The following is a 17,683-nucleotide window of genomic DNA, read 5'->3' on the forward strand; positions in this document are numbered from 1 at the left end:
ATTGATAGATTAAAAGCTTAAATGAAAGAACCATAGCTTTTCAGAAATGTGTGTAGCCTTTCGGTTATCTGCTGAAAAGCACTGAACACTCCCACATTCTCTCCGACTTGTTTATAGAAAATAGTTTTCTTTTAATTAGGTTTTTTGCATCCTTGTACTTCACCTTAAATCCTTTTCGAAAGTCCTATCTTATACTGTAGCTAGTTAAATTAGTCCTTTTCTCTCATTAACAGTGTCATGATTGTATGATATGTTGACTAATCAGTAAAGTGTCAGACTTTTTGTGTCCAACCATCTGGTCATCTGTGAGGGCTGATTGAGCTAAAAAAAATCATTGCTTTATGGTCTCCTGATAAATTCTTTTTTCATTTATTTCTTAATTGATGGTAGGGCTGGGCGATATAGAAAAAAAGCTTATGGATAAAAAAAAATGCATATTGATCGATATCGATAATTATTGAAAAGATTTGAAACCATATTTTATGTGCAGCTCTGCCTGGACATTTTATGATATTGCTAAATGATTTAATTTTAATAAAGAACACAAACACAGACTTCCAATAAAATTTTTATTTAACCAACTTTTTTAACCATAACAGAATTGTTTTAAAGAAAAATAACTTAAAAGACCTGAATTATGTTATTAAATACTGACAAAGAATAAACTACAGTGAAGAGAAAAGTGACCAAAATAAATATAACAAATAAATAAATGGACGCCCCCCCCTCCCCCCGCCCGCGTTCTTCTAAGCTGAACCTGGTTCAGCTTAGTTTCCTGCTTTAACCTGAGTTATTGCTTTGAAGTTTCTGGCCCCTCAGCATTTTTCTCTCAATCGTAAGAACTACGTGGGAAACTGCCCAGAACTGAATATATATATATATATTTTCCCGAAATTCCCGAAATTTCCTCCTTAGGACGACGCAGATGCGCGCCGGGGCCTACACAGCTCGTACACCTGCGGGTGTGAGCGGCCGAGAGGATAAAAAAAAAGTTGGTTGTGTTATCAGACTTCATTTTCACTGGTTCCCTACATATTTTACAGATGACTGTGGTTTTTTTTTAGTCCGACTTGCCATGACCGAAATACTGCCAAACTGGCGAACTACAAAAACTCTTCTTTGGAACAATTTCCTCCGCCTCTCCTTGCTGCGACATCTTCATGTGCTCTGTGTTGTGGTTTGAGAGGGGAGCTCTTTGTGACGGCGTGCCTGGGTCCACGATTGTGATTGGGTAGGAGGAAGTAGAGACTAGCATAAACCTACATGATAGGCTACAATGAGAAGGAAGGAAAACTGCATTTTTTTTATCGAACTTTTATCGACCCGCTTTTTTTCTATTGCGCCACACGTCCATCGATCGATGTATATCGTTATTGAATTATCGCCCAGCCCTAGTTGATGGACAAAAATAAATAAAAGGTACATCTTCTTTTTATGCTCAACTTTAACAGAAAACACTGCAAATTATATGTACAGATATTGCACGACCTTTGGATGACTTACATATGTAACACCAGCAAGGAAGACATTAATGCTTTGCCTGCATGTTTATCTTAGAGTAAGATTGTGCAACTGTCAGAGAAGCTGAGAAAAAAAAACCTAAACTGAAAGGTTACCATGAAAACTACTACAGCGTTAGTAATTATCTTCCTAATCTGAGTTACTGCCATTAAAGGTGCCAATGTATTAAACCTTCATCAAATACATTCACATTCCTGCATGCCAGTCTCCCTCCTATGTATTTCCAATGGTGCGCCTTCACTCCTATTCCTGTCATCACCAATGCCCTGACATTCTTCTTCATCACTTTGCTGTTTATCTGCTTTCGTGCTCAAGAGCTGTCAACGAGTAATGTCGGCTTTGATGCAGAGCTGAAACTTGCCTGTTGTTTTGTTACCATGTTATTTGAAGTTGCAATTAGAGCCTTTTTTTATATAAAAGACATTTGTTTTATCACAGCTGTACAAAATCTTTACCTGACCTGTCTTGACAAATGTCAACCTAATATTTGACACATGTAGATACATGGGAAGAACACCCATTGTTGCAGTTAAAATGACAATCAGTATACCAGAGAGTATAAGCTACAATACTAAAAAAAGAGGTTACTCTCCCAACATAGGCTAAAAAAATTACTTTAATGATCTATTCCATACTAAATACCAGTTGTTTTTATTTGAAATCTATCTTCTCTCCTCCCTTGTTCCATTTTCTTACCATACCAACACCCTAATCAACAAAGCAAGAAATTCATTGGCACCCCAAAGACTATATTATCATCTGCTATCCCCACCCCAAAAAAAAAAAAAAAGAAAACAGACACTGTCCTCTGATTCATTGAAACCAAAGCTCTTTTAAGCTGTTTCACATTATGGAAATATATATACACATTCACGGATGTTAGTCAGCGTTCTTATCGCCTAGAAAGGTCAGAAAGACAGGGAGAGCAGGGATTGCCATAGTGATCTTGGTAAACACCAGATCCATTGTAATCCTCCCCACCATCTCGCCTAGCCATCGTTAGGTTATTGATTTAGTGCACATGCACACTCACACTGTGTACTTTTTCACTTTCCCTCATTCACACTCACACATAAAGCACAGATAGGACCTTTAAACCATCTTCTATTTCCAACTCTTGGAAAAAGAAGTGAGACAAAAACAAGTAAACAGGCTGTAGGCTTATTGAAAGATCCATCTCTGTTAATTTCTGTCCAAGATGTGGACTTTAATGACCTATCCTACGGAACAGGACATCCTGCTATGATTCGTTATGTCAGTAAAGCAGAGTGTACCTGGCTCAGCAGGCTTTTTGAATTTATTTTCTAAACTACTAATTTCACTGGGTTACTCTCTTAGCTCACTTTATCCCCCACCAACACCTTAGAAGGGATTTATTTCCATCGGCTAACTTAACAGGATTCACCATTTTTGCTCCACCCCCCTTCAAGCCCCCAAGCCTGGCTTTTTTCCCTCTCTTTCTGTTCTCTGTCTTTCTGTCCTTTCAATGTCTCATTTCTTCTCTTGTAAAGCTGTCTGAATGTGCAGTGGCATGCTAAAAAACAGAGTGACTCATCGCGTGGGATTGTGCTGCACAGGGAAGAACTGGTTAATAAAAAAGCCTTTTTAAATTAGATTGTATTTCAGTCAATGTGTAGACAACTCATTCTTTCTCCTTAAAACAATCAATGCATCCTCTTCTAATTACCTGGAATTCCTTTTGTTGTTAGACATAGCTTTTGTTTGAGCTTTGATTGACTTTCACTGATACCAATGAATTTTGTATCTCCCAAGTTAGCATTAACTTCCTGTGAATTTTCAAGTAAAACATATGAACACATTCACCTTTAATTGGTAAATTATTCTATTAGCAACTTTTGTTGTTTTTCTGATTTTAACATTAGCAAAAAATGCATTCACAGATGCATCCTAGTGACAAACTCTTTGAGTATATTCCCATGTCTGTACAGAGATTTGTTTCAATAGTCCAATTAAAGGGTGACTGCATTGTGACTCACACTATAGGCTTTTCATTACCCACCCTTACTGCAGCACACACAGAGAAAACCTGACAAAAAAAGTATGGTCAACAGAGAGAATCTTTTTGTGATCCTTAATGTTTGTCTAGTTTTTTTGTAGATATCTCCTATCACACTACAAATAATTAGAATTCACTACATAGTAGAGAAATGGATAAATAGCAAAAATACTTGAGATGGATATTATCCACCAAAAAAAACAAAGGAGACTTGGGACAAGTACTGAAGATTAATATCTGATTAGACACTCTGAGAGCAGCAGTAATCACAATAATAACAACTTCTTCAGCTGATATAGTAGGACCTCCGCACACAGGAGAGGACACAGTTCTTATGCTACATCAGAGCTACAACTGTTGAACTGCTAAACATCGTCCATAACCGCCCCGCTCCATTCCAGACTGCCTGTGCAATGCCTATAGCCTCTGTGATTCCTTCCGTCTTGCTCCGCTCTGACTTCCTTGGAGCTTGAGGAGAACATGTGCGATATTATTTAATTCACAGGAGCAAAAATTGCAGTAGTGAATGCTTGAATTATTATGACATCATAAACACTTACCATCAGCATCAATCACCCAGGGATAATTAGGATCATACAAAACTGGTTGTCCTCTACTTACAAACTCAGCATATCTTCATCCATGCCTTTGATAAGAAGTTTCTTTTGAAGTCATGAGTTGCGCTCTTGGAAGTTGTTGTGGCTGGATTTGATAAAACTTTTAAGCCTCTCAGTATAAAATAAATATTTTGATCGATATGAGAAATCTGCTTCCTGATATGCTGAAGTACCAATAGTTTGCATCTAATGATTTAATTAAACAGTCTTAGTTTCGGGGATTATATAAGAATTATCCTCTAATTTGTAGTTACCGATCTGTAGTTAAGATATTTTAATTTGACAAACTGGATCTTCTCGATATTCTTTTACCTGTTTGGTGCAATTGCAATTGTGGATCTTGACCTGGCATGCTTCCAACTGATTGGAGTAGAGCAAAAAATAGCTTGGCTCTGTATTTTGATGGTGAAGGACGGAGAAGACATAAGTGGACGGTGACGTGCCGAGGAGCAGCAGTGGATATAGAACAGTTCTCATTAATTAACAGGACTGCACAAGTGCTGACTTTTACTTAATTTTTTTTAACACCTTATTTTTCAAAAAATTCTGGAAAATCAAAGACTCACCCATATCAGGTTGGTCTATGACTTGTACTTACAAGGATAGGCCTGCAGGTGCATAACACATCAGTGCTTCAACTACAGGTTGTTCTACTAGGTGCCACTAGAACTAATTGACTCCTGCAGAGGTACCAAAACCCTATCAGAAAACTGAGCAAAAGTCCTGATGCCTCCTGTTTTGTGGATGCCATGACCCAGATTACAGAGGATCTGCACAGGTATATTTAGTGATATATATGGCAAGATTCGGACAGCAGATTTAAAATGTATAACCTGGAAGTAGCCAGATTGATATTTGTAAAATTTGTAAAAATTAGTTGAGTTGTACGTTATCAATCCCCAATGTTTGCCATTCAGCCATTTTCCGGTTGAAATTTAGCACAATAATTTGTGCGGATTGGCTCACATGCCAGCTAGACCCGCCATAATATGCTTTCAGACAATCAGGACTTTGTCATCATTGTCACCCATGTTTTTGTTGTGAGACTGAAAAATGAGATCTCGCAACAATCGAGCTTGCAAGGCAAGGTTATGAAGTGTATCCACAGTAATGAGTTTTGCATACACATTTACTTACGAACTAACCTTATGTCTGTGATGAAATAACATTGCATAATTTCAAAACAGACATTTATGGGGGGAAAAAAGACTAAATATCATTGTTTCTCAAACAGAGGGTATATTTATGTCTCACTATGCTGTTCCTAATAGAGCTATATTATAGAGTAAAAGGCTTCCACACATTAATTCTTGACATTTTGGACAACTGAAACCATTTCCAGAAAGCCAACTTATTTTTTTGATATATTTAAAATAATTTAATATATTTTTCTTAGCCAGTGGACCAGTATGTACCAGTAACAGGTGTTAGAGGGCATGTGCTGAGCTTCTCTTTGATCAGACAGCTATAGAAAATGAAAAAACAAACACTTTTTGAGATCTTTAAACCATAGGAACAGAATATATCAAGGACATAATCTTACTTTTTACTTTTAAAACAGGTTCTTATTTAACCAATTTAGATAAGCAACTCATAACTTAACAAACATTTCTTAGTACAGGACTATTTTTGTTTTAAAGTAAGCAAAGTTCCAAATATGCTTTTACTTGAATTTTTCCTTTCTTTTAAAACATATTTGGTCATTCTGAACTTAATTAAATATAGAAGGAGCATTGAAAAGTTTTACTGAATCTAATTACCTAACCTTACACTGGCAGAGATTAGATTATGGGAAAAGGCAATCAGAGATCAAGGCCTTAAAAAGTCATCACGGTCAAGGTAGTGATAAGAGCCGACTGACTGGAACTTAAACATAATTTGGAAAGAGGTTGTGAGACAAAAAACATGCTATAATGTTTTTCAACTGGTAACAGAGCCAAGCTATTCTAAGAGCCATGGCAGTCAGGGTACTTGACCATGAACATTTTGACATTTGAGTGATGAAAAGCCAGCAAGTAAACAGGGTGGCAAAAGTGTTAGAAGTCTAAAAAAAGACAGCAACAGGCTTAAAGTGGAGGACGGTAGAAACAGTGTTTGAAGTTTAACATTAGCCTCACTTTTGCTGACAGGCCTCTATATTAATATGAATTCCAACATTTTAACTTAGCAGCAATAAATAAGAAAAAAAATGCTATTTAACATTCAAATGTTATAATTAATGGCCTGTATAATTGTTTTATCTCTCACTGTTTCCTATATGAGGAATTTATTTTATCCTTTATGAAGTATTTCTTCAATTGTTTAATTTTTCATGCCATTTTTTCTGGTTACAAAGACCAACAAAAAGGTGTCGTTAATAGTATGATGAAAAATAAACGGTTCTATTTTTGCTTATTTACCAAAGGTTTCAGATCATACAAAATTTTATATTAAGATAAAAAAAAGACCTAAAAATTAGCCATTCAAACAAACCCAAACTCTTGGTGGAAAAATACTGCTTAAAACCCAAAGCCTGCTGTGCATCTAGCATTGAATCTGTTGATTTAACATGGAAGATATTTAATCCTGTCTTCTTTGCAGAGCTGTTTTAATTTAGCCACAATGGAATTTTTATTCCAAGAACAGCCTTTATTACGGTTTGGACAAAGCATCTCAATAAGAATTTAAGTCCAGGAATTGATTTCACCACAACCACAACAAAACAAACTTTTTTTTTTTGGTATTTTTTAACCTTTGATTTTCTATATTTTCCAAGTGTATTAAGCCTGTGGTCAAAAACTGATGGTCAGAAATTCAATTATGTTTTCTCAGAACTGTATGCTTGTTATTAATATGTTTGGGAATTAGGCCTCTACGCTCTCTACTAACTTCCATCAGTGAAGCCGTCAGTGTGTTTGCTGAGTTTTGTTTAGTATATGTCCTGCAACAGCTTAATGAAAAAAAATGAAGGGTTAATGCAGGAGGGGAATGTAAGCAAGTGAATGAGAAACCAACATTTAAATTTACTGAGTTTTCTGATGTAACAGTGGTGAATGTTACACGTCTGTGCTACATCATAGCTCAGTTAACACGAGGGGGCCGACAAAGACTTGTAGAAAATTTTTGAAGCAGTTTATATGGAAACCACAAAATATTCTTTTGGGCTGATTTGATGGATTATTTGAGATTTTCTGCTGTTGCGATCAATCTGTCCATTGAATGAAATGTTAAATAAATAATTTAAGTTTTGGTTACAAAATTTGTCTGGGAAGCCTGGCTATAAGGATTTCAAATGACTTTCTGTTACTTACGCGATGATACATGAGACTTTTCACAGGTCATGTTTGTTTGAGGTTTAACTAAATGAATGTGAGCTGTGATAGAATCAAACTGGGTTAAAGTGTTTTATATATTTTCCATGCAAAGATACTGGTGATAAAAATGTTGTGAGGCAAATTGTGTGGTAAAACAAAGGAAAACTGACAACTTCATTGTTATGAAGTTACTTTGTGAATCCTCTTTATAGTATATTGTAAATAACCTGTTAAGGAAACACCATTAATCAGTGACTAAGATGTAGCCCTTTGCTTAGATGATGGCAGCCTGAAACATAACACCTCGTTCTCCTGTTTACTTTAAAGTTTATACAAAGACATGATCTGTTTGGCCGCGATGCTATGAACCACATGTTGGAGCCATATTCACACTAAACCACAATGCTCATTTCAAGTGCCTGTAAGTTGACCCCGTAATTCAGATATTTTTAGGTGGCACCAGATAAAAAATGCTTTGCAGGTATTTTCAGAATCATTCTTTGATAACTTCACCTGGCTAGTTAATATTAGAAGCTTTTCAGAACAGATTTAAGGCTAATATCTAATAGGCATCAGCCGCTATAAGATATATAATTAGATTATTTGTAAGATTTAGATAAAATGTAAAACATGATAAAAGCAGTCACTTAAAGAGTAAAAATTATTCTGCTGAAATGTGGTACATGTAGTAATACTATAGAACTATAGTATTGCTATTTTTTCCCATATTATAGGGACAGCCAACTTCAATACATTAATATAAATCTACAGTCTGCTGACAGTAAGCAGCTTTTAGCCTTAGTTTTAAAACTGTTAGCTTCATAATTTAGTTTCTCTTAGTTTCTATCATATGTATTTGGGAACATGACCAAATGAGTAAGAGAAAAGTGCAATTTCTATCTTTCTGTCTGCTGACCAGCAGTGTGCAGCAACAGGTGTTTGAGGAAGAGCTGTCTTCCTCTGTGCTCTGCAGTCAAAAACACTCACTTAAAATGGAAATGAATTTGTAGGTAGAGTAAAATAGAATATTTAGGAGGTTCTTAAAGCAACAGTTGTTTTGAAATTGTGCAACACCATACTGGTAACTGACATGTTCATTAATGGCTGACATTTTGGCTGAGTCCTTTATACCTTTGCAGGGTTTCTATTGCGTTTTAAAAATCTTCAATGTTATTAAGCTCCATATTAGACCTTCAAAAGGTTTTAAGTACATAATGGCCTTTTAGATCATTTTAGATATCCTACGTTACTTTATAAACATCTTAAATTTTTTATTTTTTATTTTAAGCTTTTTGCAATGACAATGTTTTTTATAGCATTTGCCTGTTTTACGTGTGGCAAAACTTGAATTCATTAAAAGTGTAGATGCAATATTTTAAGAGAATAAAATAACACTTGTCTAGGTTACCAGTAACATAATTATAAGTTGTAGTGAGGCCTTGTGAAATAGTAGGTTTGAAATTGAAATGAAAACTCTAGTCTTCACACACTAAAATATAATGAAACCTGTGTTCTTTTTTCCCCCTTTCAAAAGTCAGACTTTTCAGAATGACCAGAAAATGGATCTGTAGCAGGGAAGGGGAACACAACCAATTATCATATTACTCCCACAATTGCAATTATTTCTGCTGTAATTAAAAATAAGTATTAAAATGTTTTTTGTTAATTTTTTCCCGGCAGTTGTAATATTTTTCCCACTGTCTACTCCAGTGGGAAACACCAGAAATTTTAGCATTTTTAAAAACGGTTTAACACATTTATGTTCCTTTTAACAGCACTATTTTATTATTATTATAGTTATTTCAGGACTGTTTTGTGGTGCAGGGAAGCCGATCATTTAAAATAAATAATAATTTTGAGGCTATTTTTCTATGGAGTGATAGCTTATACCTCTTAGGAGTGTGATTATTGTTTTAATTAAATTATATTGTTATACCTTTTTATATATTTTTTACTTTGTAAACAGTAGGAAAATGTCATAATACAATTTTAGGTGCACATATGTGCTAAAACTAACCAGTGGTTCTAGAATCACTGGTTAAACAAACTTAATAATTTGTTTGTTAGGGCATTTTACATCTAATTATTATTAGACAGCAGATTATATGTCTGTTTAAGCAGACTTTAAGATAATTTAAGAGAATCAGTGTTAATAAAGCCTAAAAAAAGCATATTTTTACTTTACTATTTAGTACTGAATATGAAATGATAAAAGTTATCTTAAAAAAAGTATTTCTGCTCAAAACACAATTAACAGTTAGTGTTCACTTTTAGCAAACCCCTCTTACTAAAAAAATATTCTTCCTCTGCAGACATGACCTATGATTAATTCATATTTTATGCTACCGTAAGTATTTTTCATTTGTTAGTTTAAATATACACGTTTGCTGGGGTAAATAGTTGTAGCTCATCTTCTGCTTATAGCTTGTCTCCTTTTTTCTTTTATTGAATTATAGACTGTTTGACATTGAAAAGAATCGTGTTTATGCTCAAAAAAAGAGTGGATTCTGTGTGCTCTGTGAGTCAACCCACAGTAGATGTTTCATCAAACTTCGGCATTGAACATTAAACAGAAAACTGCACTGTTAAATTCTTTGCATATACATCATCTTTATAGTTTTCTGAAAAAGGTTTATTCTATTAAAGGTTGTTGTTGAACTATAAATATGCTAATCTTTAGTTTTAACACAACATACTGCACATTTTAAATGGGTGTTATTGAAAGAGGTTAAACAATTTTTTTACAGAGTTTATTTCTCCACTAATTGAACACAATTTTCTGTATTAACCTCGGTTTTTCTATGTTGTTGAAATCTCTGTAAAAGCAAAAGAACCCCCAGACAGATTTTAAAAACAGCCACGTTTTGGAATCCGCTAAGTAATTAAGCGGGGAAGTGACTGTGAATCTGATGAATAATAAAGCAAGTAGGTATGCCAAAACACTACTGACTAGTAAGTGGTGAAATGCTTACCCGAAAAACGCTGTCGGTCAATGCTAGCTATGTTTCAGCTCCTGATTCATCATGGTGGTATGTGTCTAATTGAGATGGTTTTATGGTCTGTTTGTGATTGAAACAGAAATGCAGCTAAAACCAGTATTTCTTGCATGGTTGTAAAAGTGGCTTTAGTAGCCATACAAACAAAAAAAACAACAACAGCGCCAACAAGCAGGAAACTGCCCTAAAGAGGTTATTTGCATCGATATTCGGGGCTGTAATACAGACATGTAGAAGGCTAGGTTAACATGAACTGCAGTGGCCACGTCCAAACTCATAGGATGTCATTAAGACGGCTTCTGACTAAATAGCAGAATTAAACAAGTGTGCATGAAAATGTACAACTTTAAGGATATGGTACCTTTAAGGACTTATTTAGACTGTTTTTCTCCCAAAAAAAAAAAAATGGACTTGTGGTTTTTGTTTGGTTGTTTCTCCAGAAGTATAACAAATGTTTTAGAATCAAAAAAATCCTTTAACCTTCTTAGTACCTCGTTCTCAATGTGTTTCCCATGCCTTTTGCAGATGCCAGGCCTTTTGTCCAACCCTGTGTGTCTCACAGTCATCTGGTTTTTGTCTTGGTCGCTGCATCCCAGCTATGCTCAGATTTGGACCGATGAAGGTAACTCACGCACACTTCCACACACCTTAAGCTTTGCCTCTGCAAACGAAACTGACAACTACATTTTAATGAAAATACATGTGGCAGAACATTTGTCTGGTCACATACCAATGCAAAAACAACACTCACAAACACAATCTGTCAAGGATCAGACATGAATTCCTCTGTCATGTATCTCAGGGCTTCTACTTGATGCATTTACCTCGAATAAGGCTCAATATAAAAAAAAACAATACCAAAAAAAAAACACAATAAAAAACTATTTGCTATCTACCCTAGTGCTTTTAACTGGCATTTTACTAAAGCAGTTTTATATATACCTTTTAACATAGGCCTATGATGTAATTTCATGTAACACCCAATACTACAGGAATGGTTAGTCATCCGCTCAAAGGAAACTGGGAGATTTGTTATATTAATTACTCTGTATCACTAAAGATGTTTTAAATAAATAACAGAGCTGCCATTTTTCATCTTTCTAATCCATCGTTTTTCGCAGATAATTCCCTGCAGCTTTGGTTGTTTAGTTTCAATTTTGAAGTTATTACAACACAACACCTTGAATTATAGTCTGAAGTCATGACACCAAAACATGAGAAATCGCCTTTAATAAAGCAAAACATGATGTTAGGATTTAAAGGCTATGTAGAGAGAGATTAATTTTGGAGAGGTTTTATTTGGCTTTGCTGAATCTCAATGGATAGCAAAGTCATAGTCGCTGTAGGTAGTTTGGTTTTGGGGGAGTTTAGCAGCTGTTGGAAAGAAGCAGTCAGCTTGTTTGTGCTGATAGTTTGAGCAGAAACACCAAACAGCTGGCGTTTCAGGTGTATAGAAATAACCTGCGCTCTACATAGAGCCAGCTGTCAAACATGCACATGCCCACAGGACCAAGAAGAACACCTTGTTTTTAAAAGTGAGATGGAGCAAGCTTTGGTTTCTGATCACTCATTGCTTTCTGAACAATGGCCCTCTAAGCAACCGAGGTGCCACATATAGTACACTGCCCTACAGCTGCATTAGTTAAATCCACAGATGTTGTTTGGTGAGCCGTTGGATTAGTGCTTCATATCTGTGCTGCACATAAATATCAGAGAATTAATCTGATGGGATTTCTGGGGGAGATGGCAGCAAATTACGTGTGTTTCTAAATTTACTCGCCAATTTTATTACACTTGTTCATGCATTCATATCTGCACGGTCAAGTATGTCCACACATATCAGCACAAACCTTATTAACTTATTATTTACATGGCAACAGGACATTAGATACTGGATTTTCTACCAACCTGATCTTTCATCTCTCTGTCATGTCTCTGAACATGCTAGAACGCAGCAGCTCTTAAGTCCTCTCTACCTCTGCCTGGTTTGCCTCAGGTGGATAGATACACTATATTGCCAAAAGTATTTGCTCACCCATCCAAATTATTGGAATCAGGTGTTCCAATCACTTCCATGGCCACAGGTGTATAAATTCAAGCACCTAGGCATGCAGACTGTTTTTACAAACATTTGTGAAAGAATGGGTCGCTCTCAGGAGCTCAGTGAATTCCAGCGTGGAACTGTGATAGGATGCCACCTGTGCAACAAATCCAGTCGTGAAATTTCCTCGCTCCTAAATATTCCACAGTCAACTGTCAGCTGTATTATAAGAAAATGGAAGTGTTTGGGAACGACAGCAACTCAGCCACGAAGTGGTAGGCCACGTAAACTGACGGAGCGGGGTCAGCGGATGCTGACGCGCATAGTGCGAAGAGGTCGCCAACTTTCTGCAGAGTCAATCACTACAGACCTCCAAACTTCATGTGGCCTTCAGATTAGCTCAAGAACAGTGCGCAGAGAGCTTCATGGAATGGGTTTCCATGGTCGAGCAGCTGCATCCAAGCCATACATCACCAAGTGCAATGCAAAGCGTCGGATGCGGTGGTGTAAAGCACGCCGCCACTGGACTCTAGAGCAGTGGAGACGCGTTCTCTGGAGTGACGAATCGCGCTTCTCCATCTGGCAATCTGATGGACGGGTCTGGGTTTGGCGGTTGCCAGGAGAACGGTACTTGTCTGACTGCATTGTGCCAAGTGTAAAGTTTGGTGGAGGGGGGATTATGGTGTGGGGTTGTTTTTCAGGAGCTGGGCTTGGCCCCTTAGTTCCAGTGAAAGGAACTCTGAATGCTTCAGCATACCAAGACATTTTGGACAATTCCATGCTCCCAACTTTGTGGGAACAGTTTGGAGCTGGCCCCTTCCTCTTCCAACATGACTGTGCACCAGTGCACAAAGCAAGGTCCATAAAGACATGGATGACAGAGTCTGGTGTGGATGAACTTGACTGGCCTGCACAGAGTCCTGACCTCAACCCGATAGAACACCTTTGGGATGAATTAGAGCGGAGACTGAGAGCCAGGCCTTCTCGTCCAACATCAGTGTGCGACCTCACAAATGCGCTTCTGGAAGAATGGTCAAAAATTCCCATAAACACACTCCTAAACCTTGTGGACAGCCTTCCCAGAAGAGTTGAAGCTGTTCTAGCTGCAAAGGGTGGACCGACGTCATATTGAACCCTATGGATTAGGAACGGATGTCACTTAAGCTCATATGTGAGTCAAGGCAGGTGAGCAAATACTTTTGGCAATATAGTGTATGTCCACAATCACAAACCAATCCAACTTTTCTGGTTTCATGTTAGTAATCCAACAATATATGTAAATCCCTTTATTGTCCCGCATGGTCTCTGCATTCAACCTATCACCTTGGGGAGCAGTGGGCTGCCATTGTGTAGCGCCCAGGGAGCAGTGTGGGTTTAAGGGTTTTGCTCAGGAACCCAGAGTGGACGCTGTGGGGATCGAACCCGGTACTTACAACCTTCTTAAAGCACAAGTGCACCGCGCTAACCCACTTTTTAATGTTCGTGATGTTCCAAACTACAAGCAAAAAAACTTTGATCTTGTTTGTTTTGGCACTTATGCTTTGCAAAGAAACCCCGCTGGTATACAGAGTAGAAGGCCTCCCAAAAAAAGCAACATGTAATCTAAAGTGGGAATATATCTTAATGAGAGCCCACTCCAAGATGTCAGCTTGTTGTTTCCTCTCTACAAAAATATATATTATATATATTTTATGATCACAGCTACAATTCTATCATATGGTGGCTTCAAACACTTTCTTTAACTTTTTCTGCATGTTAACCTCTGTCATCTAAATCTGTTGCAAGCCACACGGCCAGTAAGGTTATGTGCTTATTCTTAAAGTGAGGACTTTGATGATTTACTGGTCCTTACTTTGTTGGCTTAGGTTTAGGACTGAGTTGTGATTTAGGTTAAGGTTAGGGTTAGGTATATACCAGTAATGGTTAGGTTAGGGTGTTGTGGTTAGGCTGTAGAAAGGGAAGAAAATGAATGGAATTCAGTGGGAGTGTATGCAAGTATTTTCCTAGTGGAAAAGAGAATATTTTTCAAAAAAATGTCAATATTTCATACTTTATTTTACTTTGTCTAAATGTCCCTTCATCACTTCTTTCTTCTTCCATTTATATCCCAATTCCACCACTTTCTTAAATTAGAAGATGAATCAAGGAGCAATCTTTAGAGATTTTGTCTTTGGCTTTAACAAAATCTGTTTTAAAAGAAGTTCTTCAAAGGTATAGTGGATGATGTTCTTTTTCCAGGTGCTGGTCCTCCTAATTGTCAATCATTCTGGTTAGGGCTGCAACTAACGATTATTTTCTAATCGATTAATCTGTTGATTATTTTTGTCGATTAATCGATTAATAATCGGACAACCAAATGTTCCTTAAAGAAGATCTTTTTACTAAATTAAACCAGGTGAAACTAAAACGTTTCCACTTGAGGAGTTCTGGATAGAGTATATTGACAGGTGTTAAAGTTTTTTTTATCTTAAATGCAAAATGATTACATATTTTCTTACAATTTTGATATAATCACTGCTCTTAGTGGGTTGCTCTGTCAGATGAAGGCATGTTTTACAGTGTCTTTACTCCAGTTAAGGAGTTAAGCTGACGATTATTTCAATAATCGATTAATCCTAATTAATTGTTTCAGCCCTAATTCTGGTGATATATTTACATAAGGCCATCCTTTGTATTCATCCCCATTTTCACTTACTGGTGGTGAGTGTGACATAGTTGAAACATTGCACATCGTCTTTTGGAAAGTAAGTTTTTCTTAGGGATGCAAACAGCAACTTTTAAACAGAGTGCATGAGAAGAAATGAGCTCGTGCATGATCGTGCATGCTCTTGCACGCGTTTAATAGTGGTTCCCTCTCATGAGCGGGTACAGGGTTGTGCTTGTGCATTTTTTTTTTAAAGTGGAGAGCTTTAATAAGCTGTGACTCCATAAGCTCTTTAGTTATGCATGTCACTTGATGTATTATCTGATCAGGTTTACTGTTGTATGAAAACTCTGTTTTAAATTCAACAGTTGGTGTTTACTTTTGGCAAAAAACATTTCTATTGATTAAGTTGTTTCGGACTTTAAATCAAACCTCTCTCTCTGCCTTTCTCTTTCTGCTGTATTAATAAGTGAAGAAAATGAAACTCTGCCCAGTAAACCTTCATATAAAGGCATAAGTCCCCCCTCCCTGTTGCTGCTCCACCGTCTTTTTCATTGTTTTTGAAAGTACTCAGTTTCGACCAGCTTGCAGTTTCTTTGTCTGTTTTGCCATCTGATTTTAATGTCAAGAAGAACACGAGGCCGTTCTGTGCACGTCGTTGTGAACGCGCATGTGGGTATGTTTATGTGTGTGGCTGTGTGTGTGTGTGCATTTTGGGGTGCTCCTGCCAGAGGAAAAATCAGATATGAGAGGAACGCTGCGGGTTTGGGGAATAATGTACTTCACTGCCAATAAAACATGAATACACACATTCAGACCAGCCAGCTCTTTGTGCTGCACCAGGGCCCCAGGTACACGTATGCAGAAAATCAGGGAGAATGGATTGTGTGTGCATTTAAAGAGGTTTAAAGAAAAAAAAAAGAAAATGTAGTTGAACTGTTGAGCAAGGCTCTGAATGGCGAGTGATGAAATGGAAAGATTGATGGAAAATCAAACAATAAAAAAAAAGACTGACCTACTAAATGACAAACAAATCCAATCTAGAATTTTAGTAATCAGATACTATACACAGTAAAAGCATCTAGATTTGCCTTTAATCTTTTTTTTTTTAAGTGTCGTATAAGCCACATAAAAACCATGAAAAACAAATGTGTGCATTGGAAAAATATGTAAGAATATAAAAGCCGCTCTAAATTAGGTGGGCATACCGTCAAGACTATTATGTTGCTGTACCTCCAGCTGTTTCAGCATTCAGTATTACTCTGTAGGAGTCTACCAGCAGGAACTTTCAGAGAATTACTTTTCTCTTTTCTTGTGTTACAATTAATGAAAATCTTGACTGCTGTGTCTAAAATAAAGCCTATACTCTACCTGTGTGCTCTTGTGAAGAATAGACTATTTAGTAGCTGCATAAGTCACCGACAACAAAACTTAATTTGGATAAAACAAATTAACATGCTCATTTTTAGTTTGTTTAAACACCTGAAAACGTATACATTTGGCTGAATCATATTCTACCATTCTACGCTGTTAAAAAAAATTATAGAAAGCAATATTTCACTATATTACTAAAGCTTGGAGTATCATCAAAAATAACTTCTATAAGATTCCTTGCTTTGGTATTTATTAAACAGCTCACCAAACCAAAAAGCAGCATATTTACAGTATTAACAGCTGCATTTTATTTCAAAATGAATGTGACTTGAATTTTCATTTTATCCAAAAACCAGTTTTATCTGATATACCTTTTATACTACCTCACATCATTTTTTGGGAGTGAAATAACATCTGTCCTTGTAATTTGACATTTTGAACCTTTCTTTTGTCGTATGTGATTAGTTCCTACGCCCATTATCAACAGCGTTTTTCAACTTTTGAAAGTCACAATAGCTTTCATTGTTCTCCTCCCTTTTCACTATTCATCTTTCACTCTTAGAAAACTAAATGCAGCCATTAAGTCCGATTGAAGCCTATTTCCAGCTGTTTCATTTCATGTAGCAGAAGGAATTAGAAAGAAAATAAAAGTTAAGTCAGGATGCCAGTTAAAACCAAGCATGTCAAATAACGGCTGTAAACATTTATAGTAAGCATTGTGTAATATGCTCACCAGAGATTCTAAATGTTTGGCCTAACACAATTAGCTAGGTATTTTTTGGTAGTTTTTTCCTAAAACATTAATTACAAAAAGAAAAGTTATAAACACCAACCTAAGGGTAGTTTGTTTGTTTCACTGGTAGGAGATGCCAGTAGGAGGAGCAAGCCTCAGTGACTGCCAGATGAATTAATGAAGCTGTTTGCGTGGCACAGTGGCAGCCCAAATGATCCTTTTTGTGCTTTTTTCCCTTTTTTTGCACCCTAGATCTGCGTTTAAGCCAACTTTCATGTTGTGAAGCCAAGCTAAACATGTGCTCAAATACTCTCACCTTCACCTGATACAATACCCCCTTTGCAAATTACTACAGCCACCACAGATTTTTTTTTTCTCAAGTAAACACTACACTTGCTTTTCCATAAAACCAACATTCTATTTGACTTGGCAAGCACTGACATTGAA

At 36.6% G+C, this 17,683-nt stretch overlaps 1 protein-coding gene across 1 annotated transcript in view; it reads left to right on the forward strand.

Moving 5' to 3' along the window:
* il11ra (interleukin 11 receptor, alpha) overlaps nucleotides 1–17,683 on the forward strand; it is a 57,741-nt gene that overhangs the window by 26,664 nt on the left and 13,394 nt on the right. Inside the window, exon 2 of the mRNA XM_038268309.1 lies at nucleotides 10,970–11,066. Within this exon, the coding sequence (XP_038124237.1) occupies nucleotides 10,970–11,066 (97 nt within the window). The remainder of the gene's footprint in view (nucleotides 1–10,969; nucleotides 11,067–17,683) is intronic.

The sequence above is a fragment of the Cyprinodon tularosa genome, unplaced genomic scaffold, assembly GCF_016077235.1.
Source record: "Cyprinodon tularosa strain WSP-4 unplaced genomic scaffold, ASM1607723v1 ctg7, whole genome shotgun sequence".
NCBI classification, from domain to species: Eukaryota; Metazoa; Chordata; class Actinopteri; order Cyprinodontiformes; family Cyprinodontidae; genus Cyprinodon; species Cyprinodon tularosa.